At 34.6% G+C, this 19610-nt stretch overlaps 3 protein-coding genes across 4 annotated transcripts; 2 read left to right on the top strand and 1 right to left on the bottom strand.

Annotated features, from left to right (window-relative positions):
* Window positions 1–6284: 6284 nt before the first annotated feature.
* LOC112695677 (probable sugar phosphate/phosphate translocator At3g17430) lies at window positions 6285–10534 on the top strand. 2 transcript variants are annotated; one of them, XM_025748114.3, is made up of 10 exons: window positions 6285–6426; window positions 7444–7549; window positions 7674–7781; window positions 7957–7988; window positions 8063–8113; window positions 8385–8446; window positions 8542–8803; window positions 9142–9407; window positions 9511–9605; window positions 10021–10534. In XM_025748114.3, exons 2-10 carry the CDS (start codon window positions 7451–7453, stop codon window positions 10180–10182), a joined length of 1137 nt encoding a protein of 378 aa, XP_025603899.1. In that variant the 5' UTR covers window positions 6285–6426; window positions 7444–7450; the 3' UTR covers window positions 10183–10534. The 2 variants fall into 2 exon arrangements, with proteins under 2 accessions (XP_025603899.1, XP_072052718.1); XM_072196617.1 differs by lacking the exon at window positions 6285–6426 and adding an exon at window positions 6650–6916.
* A 521-nt stretch (window positions 10535–11055) lies between these two features.
* LOC112695676 (uncharacterized) lies at window positions 11056–13762 on the top strand. The gene is made up of 3 exons (XM_025748111.3): window positions 11056–11470; window positions 11787–12978; window positions 13279–13762. Exons 1-3 carry the CDS (start codon window positions 11179–11181, stop codon window positions 13436–13438), a joined length of 1644 nt encoding a protein of 547 aa, XP_025603896.1. The 5' UTR covers window positions 11056–11178; the 3' UTR covers window positions 13439–13762.
* A 3138-nt stretch (window positions 13763–16900) lies between these two features.
* Window positions 16901–19442, bottom strand: LOC112695675 (uncharacterized). The gene is made up of 6 exons (XM_025748110.2): window positions 19140–19442; window positions 18699–18791; window positions 18141–18171; window positions 17532–17558; window positions 17302–17434; window positions 16901–17179 (listed from the first exon to the last, which is right to left on the bottom strand). The coding sequence occupies exons 1-6, from the start codon at window positions 19203–19205 to the stop codon at window positions 17125–17127; spliced, it is 405 nt and encodes a 134-aa protein (XP_025603895.1). The 5' UTR covers window positions 19206–19442; the 3' UTR covers window positions 16901–17124.
* Between the last annotated feature and the right edge of the window lie 168 nt (window positions 19443–19610).

Here is a 19610-nt window from a genome sequence, read left to right as displayed (position 1 = left end):
ATATAGGGATATCCGTGCATAATAATACTAATACGGGAAGGTTTGTTTTTTAAAAAATTAAACAAAAAGTATGTAATTATTATTATAAATATACTCGTGTCCTGGATAATAAATTAGACATCCAACTTAAAATAAATTTTTGAGTATTTATTCATTATGGTTCTCAAAGAATTTTAGATTGATATTTTAGTTTTTAACTACAATTAATTATTCGATTGATCTTTAACAATTAACTCTGTCAGTTATTTAGGTCTTTTGCTATGTTAACTCTAACAGAAAATAAAATAATCTCTAATAATTTTAACAGGAGACAAAATAGTCCATGACCCTCTCTGTTCAAAAACGATACTGTTCTTTTCCAATTTCTATCATCTCGTATAATCCTAACAGTTTAACACTTCAATTTCAAGCTACACAATGTACATTCTGTAACTTCAATGTTCACAAGAAGACAAATTCTGAATTTATTTTCAACCAATTCATACTCAGGAAATTAATGACTATGTCTCTCAAGTACTTGTCGTCGTTGCCATCTCCCTCCTCCTCTGCCCTATAATCTCTATGGTCATATTGTCTACCACTCTGATTGCTTCCTTCAACTTTTTCTTTGAACCAATGTTCAGTAATCGCTTTAGTTTTCATATAAGCGGCGACGACAACATTGCTTGCTATACTGATAGCTTGGATGAGAGGTCGAAACTGTCTGTCAACTTGGCCTTCGAGAGAAAAATGAATGAAGCACTCGGGGTCCATTCCAAATGAAAATTTGCATATGATGTCGAAGGAGAATCTTCTCATAATGTCTTAATATCCAACAATCTATATTACTTGTCGGCGAATGGAGAAAGACGTGCCCTTAGAGTAGTTGTAGAACTTGGTTTTGAGGATGTGGTGGACGTTGTTGGGATTGGAGGTGATGCTGTTACCGAGAACGTAAAGGTGGATGCTTCTGGTGGGTGAAGTACGGAAGAGGTGGATGTACCTATCACAGAGATTTAGAAAGTGTGTGGTTCATGACATGTTAAGGTAGGTGCGACACACGTGACAGTTACACCATGACTTGATCTTGGAACTAAAGATGAGGAAGGAAAAGATAGAGAAGAAGACTGTAAAGATAAAGAAGCAGATGGTATGAATGTTAGGGTTATGCGAGATATGATGAAAATTGGGAGAGATTGGTGTCGTTTCTGAATAGAGGAGGGTGTTAGGAATAATACACCATTCCCCCTTGAGAAAATACCTTTGACAGAGAAATAAAATAGACACAATCACAACACAAGAATTTAACGTGGAAACTCCAATTACCGGAGAAAAAACCACGGCCGTTGTCAAATGACAACTAGAGAATATCACTATGTAAAAATTGTTACAACACATAGACTTCTTTCTCTCTAACACCGACAACCCAGTACACCCACACTCTCTCAAAGCAAATATCTAACTACACCTCACAACACTCTCTAATCAAAGAGTATAGAGGAAAAGAAAAATCAGATACAAGTTTAAAGTGTTTCTGACTGGTGCAAAAACAAATGGAAAACTTAGCCTCATATTTATAGCCTAGGTCACCCGCTCCATTTGCTATCCTAAGAAATGTGGGACTAATTCAACTAAATCCTAACAATCTCCACATTGATTGAAATAGTCACACATCTTTAGCTTCCATTGTCAACACCGACAATTCTTTGCTGCCATTGTCTATACCGACAATCATAGTTCAGAGAACTATCATACTCCACCATGAAAGTATACTCACTTGGAATTAGACCACTCCAAGCACGCCTTGGTACAGATCAAAACCTTGCTGAAAATTCATGGTGCAACTTCCAAATTGGCTTTTTCTGGAAGTTCTTCAGCCATCGACCTAACTCCGCCACACACCTTGCATCTCAACGCCAACCAATGCCCGTGTGTAATTATGGACCCGATTGCTACAACTTATCCTTATCCATGGCAGTGCGGCAATACCATGAGAATACTTCTTGTCTTCTAGAGAACATCATCTTCTCTCATAGAGAGAGCAACCAAAGATCTTCTCCTTTAACGCCTTGTGCAAACCTGATTATATCAACACATCATTGACTTGTATTTGTCACAAGCCAAAATTGATTCTTCCATCAAATTTCTCTATTTCAAGCTTCACAACACTTGAATATCCTGACATTGTTACAACCGTATACTGGAATAGTATAACTCAACTGTAGACCGTGCACTAGGAAGGGTCCCCAGGAAAGAGAGGTGGGTCACAATGGACACATTTAAATACCAGGTCTTTCCTTAGCCAGAACCTTTCCAAACTGCACTCTCACAGTGTCACACTGCCTTCCAACAACAACAACAGCAACTAAAGATCAACCTCAAGTTACAGGATAAAATTCTTTTCTGATGTGGAAGGTCAGACTAGGCTGCAACCACAGAGCATACTAAGAATAAATCCCACCGAACCGAAGCTCTAATACCACTTTGTTGGGAATAATACACCATTCTCCCTTGAGAAAATACCTTTGACAGAGAAATAAAATAGACACAATCACAACACAAGAATTTAATGTGAAAACTCCAATTACCGGAGAAAAAACCACAGCCGTTGTCAAATGACAACCAGAGAATATCACTATGTGAAAATTGTTACAACACATAGACTTCTTTCTCTCTAACACCGGCACCCCAGTACACCCACACTCTCTCAAAGCAAATATCTAACTACACCTCACAACACTCTCTAATCAAAGAGTATAGAGGGAAAGAAAAATCAGATACAAGCTTAAAGTGTTTCTGACTGGTGCAAAAACAAATGGAGAACTTAGCTTCATCTTTATAACCTAGGCCACCCACTCCATTTGCTATCCTAAGCAATGTGAGACTAATTCAACCAAATCCTAACAGAGGGGGGACTATTTTGTCCTCCATTAGAGTTGACGGAGCAAATGACCTGAGTGACTAACAAAGTTAATTGTTAGGGACCAATCAAGTAATTAATTTTAGTTGGGGACTAAAATGTCTGCTTCGAATTTTTTTAGCGATAAAAATGGGTAAATATTCTAAATTTTTAAATTGTATGAATAATAATATTAATAATAAACACTAATCGTTTTTGTCCCCAACGTTTGGTGTAAGTCTCAAAGTTGTCTTTCCCTAACGTTTCAAAATTGACTCAATGTTGTCCTGCCGTTAGGAATTTTATACTTTCATTGTAAATGTAATTTTACTTTCATTATTTTATCACATTATTTATAATTTTTTTTAATTTTACACTTTTATTCTAATCACATTACATTATTTATTTAGAATGAAAGTGTAAAATTTATTTATTTATAAAAAAATACATTACTTTAAGTGTAAAATTATTAAAAAAATAAATTTATTTAGAATGAAAGTAACGTGATTAAGTGTAATTTATTTATATGTGATTAAAAAATAATTGAATATTATGTATAGTAAAAAATTAATATTATTGAAAGATAAAATTAAAATTTATTTCTATATATCGTTTTTGTTTCCAATGTTTTCGTTCTATTTAAGTCCCGAACGTTTCAAAATCATCTCAATTTTGTTTCGCCGTAAATTCTGTTAACAAATCCCTAACGGCAGGACAATATTGAGTCAATTTTAAAACGTTAGGGACTTAAATAGAACAATTAAAATGTTAGGGACAACTTTAAAATTTATTTCAAATATAAGAGACAAAAACGATACTTTACTCATAAAAGTTATATTCTTTTTAAAATAATGATATGATTATTCTCGCCTTTTTTATTGCTATGTTTAAAAATTATTATATATACTTGTCTAATATTTTTTTGGTTATAATATTATGTCCAAATAATTATGAGTGTGCGTTCAAATAATTATAATATCATGTATTTATTTACTAATATAGCAAGTTATTTATAATACCATGGTAAATTGGTAAGGTGATTGCTATGGTACGATGATAAATTCATACGTATCGATATATTTAAAATATGGACAAATAATAACAAGTTACGTGTCATTTATTTTTCACATCAGCATTTAATTTTTTTTAAATATATATTAGATCACCACTTTTACTAATACACCCATTTAATTAAATTAAAATAAAAATATAATTTTTATTTAATTTTATAAAAAGTCTTAAACATCCTTCCTTTATTTGATTAGACAAAAATACTCTTTTATATTAATCAAATTTTAGATTTCAATTAATCCTAATTTTATAGTTTCAAATAATTGAAACAACAAAACAAAAACATATTAAAAGAACAAAAAATCAAAGTTATTCTTCGTCTGGATTAAACATATTAAAAAAACAAAACACTAAAATTGTTCTTTGCCTGGGTTCAGAAACCCTCTCCTTCACGCCTCTGAGTATTCTTCATCTTCTTCTCTCCTCTTCCTATCCTCTCTCTGTCTCTCTCTACTCGATCTCTCTCATTTGTTTCACTGTGCGTCGCACGTAAGATCTCTCCTCTCTCCTCTCTTGTCTCGCAATCGAGGTCATCGCCGACGTTTCAACGCCTCGCGGTCTTTCCTGGGCTCCTCCTCACCGGCGACAGAAGCACTCGTCGGATCGTCGTCTTCTGGTTTCAAGTAATCGCCATCGCGAGTCACCGTGGATTGTGGACCATTGTAGGGTCGTCACTCGTCACTTGCTTCGTCGCTCGTCCTCTTCTGGGGTCGGGTCCTCTTCGTCACCCAGTCACCATTTATAAGTCCATGCATCATCACTTCCTTTGTTCTCCCTTTCCCAGATTCTCTTCTCCTATATTTTGAGATGATGTTGAATTGGTAATCAATTAATTTGTTAGTGATTGAATCTTGAATTTGTTACTGTGTTGTTGAATAATCACCGAGTTTAATTTTTTTTTCTTTGCTAAAAATCATCAGAGTTGAATTTGTTACTAATTATCAGAAGAGAGGAGAGATCTTGCGTGCGACGCACAGTGAGACAGATGAGAGAGATCGAGCAAATAGAGAATAGGAAGAGGAGAGAAGAAGATGAAGAATACTCATAGGCGTGAAGGAGAGGGTTTCTGAACCCAGGTAAAGAATAATTTTAGTTTTTTGTTTTTTTAATATGTTTAACCCAGATGAAGAACAATTTTAATTTTTTGTTCTTTTAATATGTTTTTGTTTTGTTGTTTCAATTATTTAAAACTATAAAATTAGGATTAATTGAAATATAAAATTTGATTAATTTAAAAAGGTCTTTTTGTTTAATGAAATAAAAGAAGAATGTTTAAGATTTTTTATAAAATTAAATAAAAATATATTTTTATTTTAATTTAATTAAAGGAGTGTATTAGTAAAAGTGGTGATCTAATATATATTCAAAAAAAAAATTAAATGCTGATGTAAAAAATAAATAACACATAACTTATTATTATTTATCCGTATTTTAAATATATCGGTACCTATAATTTTCATGATAGCAATCACCAATTAGTAATATTATGTATCGCAAGTTATCAATAGTATCATGTATTTATTTACTAATATAGCAAATTATTTGTAATATCGTATATTTATTTATTGATATAGCAAGTTAACAATATAGCAAATTATTTATCAATATAGCAAGTTATTTATGTTATTTATAACATCATGTGTTTATTTACGAAAAAATATTAGACAACAAAATTTATAAAGTCATGGTAATATTTCTATAATAATAATAATAATAATAATAATAATAATAATAATAATAATAATAATAATAATAATAATAATAATAAAAAGATTAGCAAGAATTAGCATAAATACATTTATTATTAAAAAAATTTGCATAATAATTAACAAGAATGAAAGTAGTAAATAATTGAATTGACAATTATAAATAGTAATATTTATACCTTATTCTTGATTATTGATAAATGGTATTTATTATTAAATAATTTAATATAAAAAAGATTTGATTAGAATTATAATAAATTGAATTATTACATAAACTAGTAAATTAAATAGCAATAATTAAAATTTTGTTAGTAATATTAAAAATAGAAATAAAAAAACGAGTAAATGAATAATAATGAATAAGAATTTATTCATTTGAGAGAGAAAAAAAAGTAGACACCAAGACATGACACCTCTGACCTCCCTTTCCTTGGAGATGGAGAATTGGAGATAGAGATTTTTTGTATTATCCAAGTATCAAAATTAATCTTTAAAAAAATATATATAGTTATTTGTTTTCAAAATTATTAACATGCAGCATGTTTTGAAACAGAATTTATTTTTTAGGCACTTTTAAATTTTAACAAAAAATCAAAAATAAAAATCTGTCCCCTTTGTACGTGAGGGACAAAGTATCGGATTTCTCGGCTGCTCTTCCCGGTTTTTGTAAGTTTGCGCTTGCACTCTGCACTCTCATTCTCAAACACATTCCATCTTTCGTGTCCCTTTCTCTTCATTCCCCCGATTCTGTTTTCCAGATCAGTTTAGCAGGTAAAACGTCTCTCCCTCCCCTCTCTCTCTCTCTCTCTCTCTCTCTCATTTATTATTATTATTGTTATTATGATTATTATATTTTTTTAATTTACCTTTATTAATAAATATTTATTGTTTGATTTTCGTTCGATTTCTTCTCATTGATGCCCACAGTGTCAGTGAATTTGATATTCTCACATTCTCACATTGAATCAAAACTGTGCGTCTGAAATCTGAATATACTTGACTCTTCACACACATAACGAATCCAACAGTGCTCTCGTCCTAGTTTTAGTTCTACGGCATTTTGATCCTACAAAATTTCCACTTGATGCTTTGCTTGCTCTGAATTTCGTAAAAGCAAACAATGGCTCCAAATTTATATAGATAAGCAATGTGCACTCTGGATTCTACTCTTCCAAATTTGAGTAATGCACTATAGTTGATTGATTTTCCTTGCTTTTTCAATTAACCTAGTGATCCTGCGGATTCTGATATTGAGGTGCATGTAAGTAATATTCATTCCAGAGTCTATTTTCATATCTCGTATCCGGTAGAAAGGAGTATGAAAGGGAAAGTTTCAATTGAAATATGTGCTAGACTGCTAGCTATGGATTCAAAAAAACTAAAAATAAAAATGTTATTTATTTTTGGAAATAGTTATAAGTTCAAGTGTAGAAGATATTACTAATGATTGCTTGATTCCAATAGAGTCTTGAAAACGGGAAAACTACTTTAGCTGGGTTTAGTAAGTTTTACTTTCTCCATTTTTTCCCTCATACAAGTTATTTGATTTCTCATGGTATCCCTCAACTTGGCAGAACAAGGACTAATCTATTGGAAATCTGAGGGGGAATTAAGGGTTTGTCTGACCAATGGGTTGTACCTCATTCAATTTATATTTACATGGGTCTTTGAAGAAGAATGATTGCTTAATGAAGTTCATTTCATCATACTGATAATAAGCAGGGATCAATGACTAGCTTTGTTTTGTCTAAATATGCTTGACATAATAGATTGCATTGGGTTTTGCAGGGTAGGTATGGCAGTAATGCCAATGATGACTAGGCAGCATGTGCTGACCTACGTCTACCTTCTACTTTACATATCTCTTTCATCGGGAGTTATTCTGTACAACAAGGCAAGGGATTGCTGATATGCCTGATAAATTCTTCCATTTATTTATTTTTGGTTATTTATCTTCTTACTGTAATATATTCTGCTCAACTCGATTTCCTTTTACAATGATCTTTGGTTTCTTGCAGTGGCTCCTCTCCACATTGCACTTTAATTTTCCATTTCCAATAACGCTCACTATGATCCATATGGCCTTTTCTGGTTCAGTGTCCTTTTTGCTTATTCGTGTTCTTAAGGTATGAATTTGTTGGAGCTTGTAATGTCATAGTTATGACTACCTTTCTCTTTATTCCCTGTTTATGTTATTTTGTTCAAACATTGCTGCTAAATTCTTAACATGCATTATTGAGAATCTAACAGAATTAACTAAATATTTTTCTTCGCTTTTTCCCTCCCACTTCACTGGTGCAGGTTGTATCACCGGTTAAAATGACATTTAATATGTAAGACTTCTACACACATCATGTTTCACATTTCTATTAATATTTTTGGCTTCAACAAAATGTCTGTTTTACAGATATGCTACTTGTGTGGTCCCTATAAGCGCCTTCTTTGCAGCAAGTCTGTGGTAAGCAATATGTCTGGGCGTGAAGATGTAATTTGACCAAAAGCCACTTATAGGTTGTGATGTGGGTGTGTTTGCACCTTAGTGGTCCCCATATTCAATTCTGTATTTCATTCTATTGACTGTAGTTGATTCATCATAAATTAAACAATTTTTGAAGTTAAAATATCATTAAACATTTAAACTATCTATTTGATAAGCTTGCTGTCACATTGTAGACTTCATTGCTTAGTTTATTGTATATATTGGCTTGATTACTTCATTGTCTATTTAGGTTTGGGAACACGGCATATTTATACATTTCTGTGGCCTTCATCCAGATGCTTAAGGCCCTGAGTAAGTTAATTTCTATTTTTCTCTCCTTGAAAATACCTTCCCCTAATGGATGATCCTCTTTCTTTCTTCTTTTTTACTAAACTTTAAATTTACAGTGCCAGTGGCAACATTTCTCACGGCTGTTGGCTGTGGGACTGAGAAATTAAGGTGTGATGTATTCACGAACATGGTGCTGATCAGCTTTGGAGTAGTCATTTCCTCCTATGGGGAAATTCATTTTAATGTGCTTGGTACACTTTACCAGGTCACAGGAATAATTGCTGAAGCTTTGAGGCTGGTCTTAACTCAAGTTCTTCTCCAGAAGAAGGGCTTGACACTAAACCCAATTACAAGCTTGTATTACATAGCACCCTGCAGGTAGTTTATTTTCTGGTATATTGGAATGCCCATATACCACTAATTGTATGTGGGAGGAAAAATAGAAATATAACATTTTGCTCTGTGGAATGCTTGTGTTGTTTTTTATATGTAATAATTGCAACTTTTACTAAATTTTTCAACTGAAGGAGATATTATTGCTTTTATGTTAATCTCAGTCATTAGCTTCTGCAGAAACGTCTGTGAAATTGTAAAAAACTTCTCTGCTTATTCTGTGTTGGATCCTGGTTGAATGTTACTTTATGATGCACTCATATTGATCTGGGAATGCGAGTTGTAAATAACTTCTTGCTGAGTAATGATCACATTCTATGCAGCTTTGGATTTCTTTTTATCCCATGGTATATCCTTGAGAAGCCTGAGATGGAAGATCCACATCTGCAGTTTGACTTCTGGATTTTTTTTACAAACGCTCTTTGTGCTCTGGCATTGAATCTGTCAACATTTGTGGTGATTGGTAGAACCGGAGCAGTAACTATTCGAGTGGCTGGGGTTTTGAAAGACTGGATACTTATAAGTCTTTCAACTGTCTTATTTCCTGAATCAAAGATTACTCCGCTTAATATCATTGGTTATGCTATAGGTAAATGCTTCTTTGTAGAAAACAGATGATAGTAATTTAAATTTCATGTTATCAACAGATTTCTATTTTGTGTCTCATTAGCGAATTACTTTTGAATGTGCAGCTCTAAGTGGTGTTGTTTTTTATAACTACCTGAAGCTCAATGAAGTACGCATATCTCAACCTCCTCCCCAAAGTATTCAAGATGACTCAGCTAAGGTCAGCCATTGTGTTTTTTTTTTCTTTCAGATCAATGAAATATGGGAGATTTAACTGTCCCTGGTTTTGTTGTCTTGGTTAAAAAAACTACTAGGTATTTCTCTATATTCTGTGAATTATCAGAATATTAAGGTGTTTGCTTTGACGAAGTTAGGAGTGAGGAAATTGAACAAGTTCTATCCATAATAACTAAAATTTCGATGTAACTTATAAAATCTTTTAATATTAAGGTTTTGAATGAATCAATTAAGTTTACGATTTAAGTCTTGTTATGATTTCATGTTTTACGTGTTTAATTTACTTTCACAATTTTACTTAAAATGTTGATTTTCTCTACCTAGGTTCTATCTCATCCTTTAACGAAGAATATTTGTTTATTCAACTGTTTGTTCTTTGCCTTTCTGAATAAATACAGGAGGACCTACTCCTAAGCGAGAAAAAGGCAGATGACGGTTTGAACAGCAAAGACAGGACCTCATGGAATGATTCTGTTTATGATAATGATTTTGACGAAGAAGCACCTTTAATGTCGTCTAAACGGATATCTCATCCGCATCTTGGAAGAAAGCCAGCTTAGCAGCAATCTAGCTTTGAGGCAAAGATCATGTCATCTTAGGGTTTAGAGGCAAATTGATATCTCATCTTGGAAGAGCGCAGAGAAACCAAATCATACACGCAAAAGATCATACACGCCTCCTTCCAAGAGAAAGGTAACAGAGAAGAGAGAAAACAAAGCGGAAGAACTATACATATTCTTTTAGCAGAGTTGAATATTTTTTATGTTCAAAGTATTCATTAGTCAAATGATTGATTCTTGTATAGGCTTGATTTGACTATTGGTTCCAATTCCCAATGGATCTCATGACTCTAATTGATGATTATTGAGTTAGCAGTTACAGCCAATATTTTAATCTACTTTATTTTTTTCAGTTTACTTTGTCATTGAAAGTACCCTAACTTATTGTTGGTTTTAAAGTTTCTCTTTTTTTAACCAAAAAATTTCTCTAGACTTTCAAATTTCAGTGCATGACATTGTAGGTTGATAATACTTTAAGAAAAATGCTGGTCAAAATATTTTTTTTTTTCTCTTTATATTTGTCTTGCGTTTGCGTTAATAATGGCTAATGTTTTTTCTACTAAAAATGTTAATTTTCTAACATTTCTCATATTAAAGTTATTTTTTAATATTATCTATTTAAACATTTAATGAGTTTAATTTTTAATATATTAAAAGTATAATTTTTTTAGCTTTATAATCTAAATAAATAATTTTTTTAATTATTTTTCAAGCATTGAATATACAAAATTTATTTTTACCAATATTGTCACATTAGTCAATATTAGTAAAAGTAATTCTTTAACTTTTTTATTTTAAAATACATTTTTAAGTAGGTAAAAGAGTCAACTTCAAAGTTCAAACAATAACTAATGGTGTTTAAAAATCAAAAACCCAAGAAAAACCAATAACTAACGGTGTGGAATACGGTACAAATTTAAATTCTTACCGTCAACGTTAGTAAAATGACAGCTCTATTAAGCGGTTAATCCCTCAGAAAAGAAAGGAACCGCGCCAATGACTGCTGAGGCCACCACCTCCAAAGGCACCGTGCTGGCTCGGTCGCTCAAGGAGGCTGAAATGCAGTATTCGTCGGCCAAGGTATCAGTGTGGTGGGACATAGAGAACTGCCCTGTGTCTCGTGGCTGCGACGCGCATTCGATCGCAAAGAACATCAGCTCCGCACTGGTTCGCATGAACTACTGCGGCCCCGTCTCCATCTCAGCGTACGGCGACACCAAACGCATTCCATCGTCCGTGCAGCACGCGCTCTCCAGCACCGGCATCTCCCTCAACCACGTTCCCGCAGGTACGCCTCATTGCTTCCACTTCGTTAAACCCTAGCCTCCATTTTCTTGATACAGATATATGTAATCTTTTTCTTGTTATATCTTCAACGTGTCATACGCGATATAGAAAATATTTCAAACTGAAAGATTTGTTTATATTCTCTGTTGAAGAGGTATTTGGAGTAATGCCGATGTTGTGTATTGAATTATATACTTCTTGAGCATGGAATGTGACTTGTTAATGTTTAGTATGATTAAGGGTGCATGGTGTGTGGATTGTTTTTTATTCGGTTTTGGATTGTGTGAGAGGTTTGGTTTGGTTTGGTTTCATTCTAGGTGTGAAAGATGCAAGTGACAAGAAGATTTTAGTTGATATGTTATTCTGGGCGGTGGACAACCCTGCTCCTGCGAATTATTTGCTTATTTCCGGAGATAGGGACTTCTCGAATGCCCTGCATCAGCTGCGCATGAGAAGGTACAACATTCTTCTCGCTCAACCACTAAAAGCTTCGGTGTCCCTCACTGCTGCTGCTAGGAGTGTGTGGCTCTGGACTAGCCTTTCTGCCGGTGGGCCACCACTATCCAGTGGCAGCTCGTCAAACATTGCAAGTAATACCCAAAGCTTTAGTTCTGAAACGGTTCAAAACCGTGTTTCTGAACCATCTCAACCAAGATTCAAAGAAAAATACACCAACTGCGATGCAAGCCAATTTCCAGAGAGTAAGACTAAGAACAATCATTGCTCTAATCCGGAACTTCCACAGGCAAAGTTGTTTCCCAGGGCTCCCCATGAATTCTTTTGTAATAAGCCCAACATCGCAACTATTAGTTCTGCACTTAGTCTTCCAAGCCACCAAGATCACTCAAAAAGCAGTGGTAGTAACTCTAGTGGTGGAATTCCTCATGATTCACAGAATAGCTTTTTGAGGCAAAACAACCTCCATGATCATCAGGAATCTAGACAAGATTATAGAATAAGTACTAGTCAGTCGCCTAATGTTGTCAGCTTAACTACATCAACAGAGCATAATCCACATGCCAGTCAAGCATCGTGTTATGAGAATGTGGACAAGGGGTCTTCTCGTAATTGTGAACAGTCTAACACTTCTTTGTCCAGCTTCATCCCTAATACCAGTTCTAGCGATATCTGGGGAGCTAAATTTCTACGACCACCTTCTGAGTACGACCAACATCTTATAGGCTGCATTCTGTTAACTTTAGACACCCTGAAGACTGAAAAGGTTATGCCTACTCACGGAAATATTTCTGATTGCATTCGATATGGAGATGTGAGATATCAGACAATCGATGCCAGGAAGGCTTTAGATTGTGCAATAGAGCACGGAATGGTAGTAAAACAAAGCATAGGTTCATTGAATTTTTATGTTAACAAAAATGGGAAACTCTGGAAGTGTGTGAACCCAATAGGTGGTTATCCTAATGATTTCTCAGACGCAACATGGGCTAGAATACAGCAATTCCTTTCTTCACCAACTGGAAAATCGTCAATTTTGGCATCCCGTTGCAGGTAGATATTTGTAAATTTTCTTGACCTTACCGCACTCCTTCGTATACATCAGGAGTCCATTGATGAGAAGGGGCTGGGGAAAGCTTGAACCCGATTCCTACGGTGATGAATATAGCGCAAACCAAAGAGAATCATGACTTTGAGTTGTACCAAGTCGGAAACCAAGCGGATTTATTTTTTGTCCCATAATTCTCCACTACTTTACATAAAATGATATGCCCTAGTTGTGCACTTTGTTTTTTTACCTTCTTGGAGAAAGCTTTATTACTAATATATTTATACTATTTTCGTTTTTGTTAGATATGAAGCATCGCTTATTCTTAGGAGATCATGCATGGAGAAGGAGGTTTTAGGTGATGTACTTAAGATTCTGGAGATGATAATCTCGGTCAAGAAGTGGATTATACATAACCATTCCGGGGAGTGGCAGCCGATTACTATTACACTTGAGCAGAGTTGAGATGTTGCAGAGAGTAGTTCTCCTGGTTCTGGTGTTAAACCAGATCAAAATCTGCTTAACGTCAATGGTTGCATACACATACACACAGATACATTCATACATATAGTTAATGGAAGGAAAGAAGGTTGGATAGATCAAATGATCAATGTGAGGTTTCTTTGAAAATCTGTGGAAAACCGAAGACGCAGGGACGGCATACATATTATGAATATAAATATGCCGTTGATCAAATTTTGCTTTTATTAGGTTAACCCAATTGTGTAGCATCGGAGTTGAACCAAATATCTGAGGTTAGGAAGATGTTCCCTTTTTTTTTCTTTTTTTCTTTTTTTTTTATGAAAAATAGAAAGTTAGTGGGATGAAAAGATGATATTTCCCTCTATATACCAAACTATGTTGGTAGTCTCAAATGGTTATAGAAAATTGTAGTTTAGACGATTAAGTGCTGCCCATCTCAAATTGTCGCTTTCACATTCAATTTTTTTTTTCAAGTTGCTTCTCACATCACCATTGTTCACTATTCCATTTTTAAAATACGTCTTTGTATGTATATATAGAACTAGGGTGTTCGTGGTCAGGCCCAGACCCGAACTTTTCAGGAACTAATTTGGTGTGATTTTACTGGGTCTAGGGTCGGGTAAGGGTCTCAAAAATAGACCTGGTCATTATTTCGAGTCGGGTCTAGTCCATGGCTTGGGTTATCCGAATTCGGCTCGGTGGTCTAGTCATCATTAACAATTAATATTTTGTGTTATTAGTGATGGATGATGGCTATTCTTATGTGGGCATCTTCTTTTGTGAAGGTGATAGCAGGCAGATCGGGCGTTTCAGCTTTTTCGCCGACCTGGTATACCTCTTTCAAATGTCTCTTGCAGAATGATTTTGTTGATCCCCCCGTAAATCTTATAGCAATCATGTGGATGTGTCTCTCATAGATTCGTGGTGGCCGATATTGCCAAACCCTCTCTTCTTCATCTCTTTTCCTCTTGCTCAGATCGTCCAGCCTCTCTGCTAAATACCTATCCAACTGACTTTCCCTAACAAATTTTTTAATCACATTTTTTAAATCATAACAATCATTGGTGGAATTGTTGTAGATTTTATGGTACTCGCAGTATTTTGACCGACTTTTATCTTTTTTGTTTTTAATTTATTTGGGAGGTGGAATCTTTTCTGTGTGGCACATCTCAGTATAGACATCCACAAGGGATACTCGCAATGGGGGTATAGTTGTGATGCCTTCGAGTTTTGTCCGAGCTGTATTCTTCCTTTTTCTTTAGTTTTTTCTCTTTGTCTCGAGTTGGATATTGATTATGTTGTCTTGGGGCAGGCTCTCTTAATCGAGCAGTTTCTTTCATGTTGTTATACTTTTTAGTTCGCTTTTGCACCTTGTACAAAGAGGTCAGGTACCTCTTTGATATGGACTGAGAAAATGGAGCTTCTTTAAGGTCATTAACTAGTCCCATAATGATTACTTCGGTGGATAGGTTTTGAATCTCCAAACACGTCTTGTTGAATCTTTTCATATAGACCCGTAGAGATATTTCGATTTCTTGCTTTACTCCTAAGATGGTTGGAACATGTTTAAACTTATCTTTTTGGATGAAAATCATGTAAGGAAATTTTTTGCCAAATCGTCAAAGCAGGTGACCGATTTAAGTGGTGGATTGTCAAACCATTTTATTGTCTCCTTGGTTAACGTAGTTGAGAAAATTTTGCAGCGAGTTGTATCTGACGTGTCTGTCAAATACATACGACTTTTGAAATTACTCAGATGATGTCTCGGGTCGATCTTTCCATCATAGACGTCCATGTCTGGCCTTTTAAAGTTTCGAGGAACTTTGTCCCGCATGATTTATTCTATGAATGAATCTTCTCCTGCTAGAGGCGTCTCTTCTCGAGCAGCTCGAATTCCAGTTTCAAGAGTTTTTCTTCTAATGTCCTTCACCGACGTACCTCCCTTTCCAGGGCTCTTTCAAACTCTCTTTGTCGCTCTAGCTCCTACTCGAGTTGTTCTAACCGACTTTGATGTTCGTGGACAAATCCTATAATTTCTGTGGGATCTCTTGGGCCAGATCCTTCAGGTCGATGAACTTCTGCTTTTGAGCTTATCCTGTGTCCTTCCGAATTTTGACGGATGTGTGTCTTTGGCAACACCTTTCCCTTTATCAATTCGAGGGGGTATGACTAATGCTCGCTCATCATTATATTGCTCTTCTTCTAGGGTTTCGTAATCGGAAGCCGTGTGCCCATCTTCTGGGATGTCGTCCCCTATCATATGGTCTTGATTTTCAAGTACTCGACAATGGCGCCAATGTTTCGAGGCTTACCTAGAACCAGGGTGATTTGGGCTTGGATGCGAGATCCAGACGCCTTTGAGTGCAGTGTCTGATGTCTTCTCCTGCAGGGATAAAGCCGTCCGAGTTCTTCGTGGGGAGGTGGGAGTGGTACTTGCAAGGGACTCCAATGCATAAGTTAGCGTGAGTTTAAGGCAAGTTTTTAGTAGATTGAAGTTCGAAAAATATCTAAGGGTGTAAGGATATTTATAAGTGTAGAGATAGGGGTAGGTTTAATGATGGATTTGTTACTCCCTTTTATCGGTGAGGTTATTAAGATCTCCTTTTTAGATGAGTAGGAGAGATTGTAGGAGTTGGTTGGGATTCATCTTATTTGAATAAGTCGGGCCAAGTTGTCGCCGCGTGGACCGACTTTTATGAGGTTGGATAGGTCTCAAAGTGTGATTTGGAATCTTGCTCTGTAGACTGGACTTCTAATCATTTTAGGCCTGAGTAAATTATGGATCAGGTATGAACACTGCCCAAAAATAAAAAGTGAAACAAAGAAAGCAAATAGACGATATTGTTGTGTGTTAATTGTTATTTAAAGGGTAAAGTGTACTTTTTGTCATTGAAGTTTGGCAAAAGTTTTAAAAATATCCCTAAATTTTATTTTGTTTCAATTTTGTCCCAAAAATTTTCGATTTGCATCAAATATACCATTAACGGCTAAATTTTCAAAAAAGTTAAGACCAATTTAACAATAACGCATGAAAATTATGCTTGATTTGCTTGTGTTGAGGGTTGTTCTTATGAAATTGTTGTTGAATTAGTCTTAAATTTTTTAAAAAATTAGCCACCTGGGATATATTTAATACAAATAAAAAATTTTGGGGACAAAATTTAAACAAAATAAAACTTAAAGATTTTTTTAAAACTTTTGTCAAACTTCAGAATAAACAATATACTTTACCTTTATTTAAAAATTGCAATACTAAAAATATATTTCAAAATATTCAGTTAAAAATATCCACACTACAAATAAAATTAACAAAAGTCAATTTCACAACTCATCTTAAAAGATCACAATGAAACCATCAGTGCATGTCTTACATCAGTCACCATCCAAATTTCCAGACACTCAACTAAATAAATTGTTTAAGAAAAATATGCAGACTAGCTTCACTTTCAAAAAATCGCCTTCAATTGAATCCAGATGGATTAGAAACACAATCAATTATAATTACATAACTTTATTTGATTCACTTTCACTTACATTCACGAATAGCTATGGTTTGAATGTATTATATATCATATATACTACAACATTGCCCCCTTATTACAGCAAAATATATCACTTGAAGGAATCAAACATCAAGAAAATGGTTTGCATTCCAACTTAAGACTCCATCAAGGTAGAAATGGATTGTGTGATGGGTATTCTTCCTTTTGTTTTTTGTAAGCCCTGCAAAACATTAGCAGAAAAGGATGTGTTGTGTCAATGAACAAACAACATACTTTATTTGTAAATAAAACCAGAACTGAAAATGAATCTGCCATATGATTGGTTGTCAATTGTCATATCACCTTGAAGCATTGAAACCTCCAAGTGCAACAGTTCCCAGAATGATACAAATGAAGGGAACTTTAATCAGAGCATGGTTTTTACTTCCTCCTTGACCCCTAGGGACTCCAGTTCTAACAACTCGTGAATACTGAACTGTACAGAAAATATGCCAAATAAAATTAAGGAAAAAAGGAAAGTGAACAGAACAAGTTTAAGTCATATTCCAAAGGGATTTGGGAGAAACATTTACCAGAGTCTGAAATTCCTCCTCTCCCACCTGTTTCAGGAATTTTGTTCAGAAAGACTAATACACAGTTACACACGAATGAAGTTGCTAATTTTGTTAAAACTCTTACACTCTCGAGGTATTTTTCAAGGGAGATAAATCAACAAATCCATCGAATAAGACAAAAGAAACAGAAGAATACAAGTTTGAATTGCCAGGCTACACTAGAATAACAAGTCAACGGTTACATTCAAGTTAAAATTCTGTAAGGATGGAGGCAAAATAATGAAATATGCAGAAAAATACATGTGAGCATATTTGCTTCGCAGTCGGTCAATAGCAGCATTTTAATGTACATTTATGGAATTATGGGAACCATGAAAACTGTCTGGGAAAGCTGATCCTTCCCAGAATACTACTGACATGATCTAAAATAATGAGTTTCTGCAAATTTTCATTTCCCATAATCTGGTTATATACTCCAAGTCTCAAGCAAAACACTAATTCTGAATTTTGAGCATAGGGTAGGCCACCTTAGAATGCTATAAGTACATCATTTTAAATTTTCAAACAAAAGTCTAAAAAGGGACTCTGGAATGAATAAACTATGAGTCAAGGGATCTCGAAATTTACCAGATAGCAAGCATGCGTATGCTTCCGAAATCTGCAGGGGTAAAAAATGTTCAGTTAATCTTTTAATTTACCAGCCAGGGAATGTGGATATAAGAATGGCTAAAGGAAGGACCATCCAACTTGAGAAAAAACAACTCTCAGTTCAATTTAATTTAACACCCAAAAAACAAGGGTAGATTTTGGCGTTCCTTGCCAATGCCTAGAGAAAGAATTGGGTGGGGGGAAAATCCAATTCAAATGAGATTTTTTGATCCTTTGTTTAAGGAATAAATAATATGACTATGAACTCCATTCATGAGTCGTGACATAGGAGGCCATAAAGGAAACTGGATGTTATTATCTTATCTACAAAATAACAGACTCATGTATCAGTCTATAAAGAGAGCATGTTCTGCTATCTGCTATGTTAACACACTGAAGTAGTAGGCTTATATTGTAGTCTAACTTCAAATAAAGTATATAAAGGCACCAACAAATTCACAGCTAGTTATAAAAATGCACACACCATCCAAAATTCCCTTGAAAGTTGCATACATGTTATAGAACTGAAATGCTCACCAGTTTAAACTTAGATTCCGCAAGAGGCTTTTCATGAGTTGGGAATAGGTCAGGGTGAGATTCCCAAACTTTCTTCTTGTAAGCTGATTTGACCTAAACAAAAGAAGAGTCAGAATTTTCACAAATAAAACGAGGGCAGAAGCAGAGTAATCTGATCAAGCTCCTTTTTTTTTCCTTTAATTTTTTTAACTTTTAAAAAAGACTGATTAACGTTCAAAGATTATGCATTATGAAGATACCAAATCCAACGAATCAAACAAACTAAACCGCTGGGAATCAGAGAAACAAGTACCGGAGCTAATAATAAGAACTGGGTAAGCATAAAAAACGCAAAATGAATTTATGGAAAGAGGAAAGTTTGAATTGGCAATCGCAATTGAAGGATTGAATTGGAAACCCTAAGCAGTAGCTAGTAGAAAAAGGAAGGATTTTGTATCAAACCTGGGAGGTGGTGGGACGTGTATTAGGTGGGAAACCGAGCAAGATTCTGGCTTCATTGGCGTCCATTTTGAGATGAAATTGTAGCAGCAGAAACCATTTGGCGGGTTCACTCACAATCAGTGTGAACCTTTAAGCCTCAGCCTCAAAGGGTGAAGGGGTTTACCGGTTTAGTTTGCTTGTTGCATATCGCAGATGCAGAGAGAGAGAGAGAGAGAGAGATATGTAATTAACAGAGACAAAATTTTCAATTTTATTGGTAACTAAAATTTGTGGTACAAATCCATGCACGACAAGTTTGTTTTTGAGAAGGTCTCAATCATCAGCATTTTTTTTTAAATTTAGGTAATATTTAATTATTAAAAATATGTATAATTTTATATTATTAAATATAATTTTATACTATTAAATAAAAATATTAATAATAATTAATTAGTGATTATAAATTATAAAATATAATGACTCTTAGCATTA

Source organism: Arachis hypogaea, chromosome 6, assembly GCF_003086295.3.
Source record: "Arachis hypogaea cultivar Tifrunner chromosome 6, arahy.Tifrunner.gnm2.J5K5, whole genome shotgun sequence".
NCBI lineage: Eukaryota > Viridiplantae > Streptophyta > Magnoliopsida > Fabales > Fabaceae > Arachis > Arachis hypogaea.
This window is presented reverse-complemented; position numbering and strand designations above follow the sequence as displayed.

Bases quoted from the DNA above. Each gene is read 5' to 3' on its own strand.
- LOC112695677 (XM_072196617.1), top strand. The intron at 8,804-9,141 runs GTAGTTTATTTT...CATTCTATGCAG, and splicing joins TATTACATAGCACCCTGCAG to CTTTGGATTTCTTTTTATCC. The intron at 9,606-10,020 runs GTCAGCCATTGT...GAATAAATACAG, and splicing joins TTCAAGATGACTCAGCTAAG to GAGGACCTACTCCTAAGCGA.
- LOC112695676 (XM_025748111.3), top strand. From the start codon at position 11,179: ATGACTGCTGAGGCCACCACCTCCAAAGGCACCGTGCTGGCTCGGTCG. The intron at 11,471-11,786 runs GTACGCCTCATT...GTTTCATTCTAG, and splicing joins CCTCAACCACGTTCCCGCAG to GTGTGAAAGATGCAAGTGAC. The intron at 12,979-13,278 runs GTAGATATTTGT...CGTTTTTGTTAG, and splicing joins ATTTTGGCATCCCGTTGCAG to ATATGAAGCATCGCTTATTC.
- LOC112695675 (XM_025748110.2), bottom strand. From the start codon at position 19,205: ATGGACGCCAATGAAGCCAGAATCTTGCTCGGTTTCCCACCTAATACA. The intron at 17,559-18,140 runs GTAAATTTCGAG...TTCCTGAAACAG, and splicing joins ATACGCATGCTTGCTATCTG to GTGGGAGAGGAGGAATTTCA. The intron at 17,180-17,301 runs GTGATATGACAA...AATGTTTTGCAG, and splicing joins GGAGGTTTCAATGCTTCAAG to GGCTTACAAAAAACAAAAGG.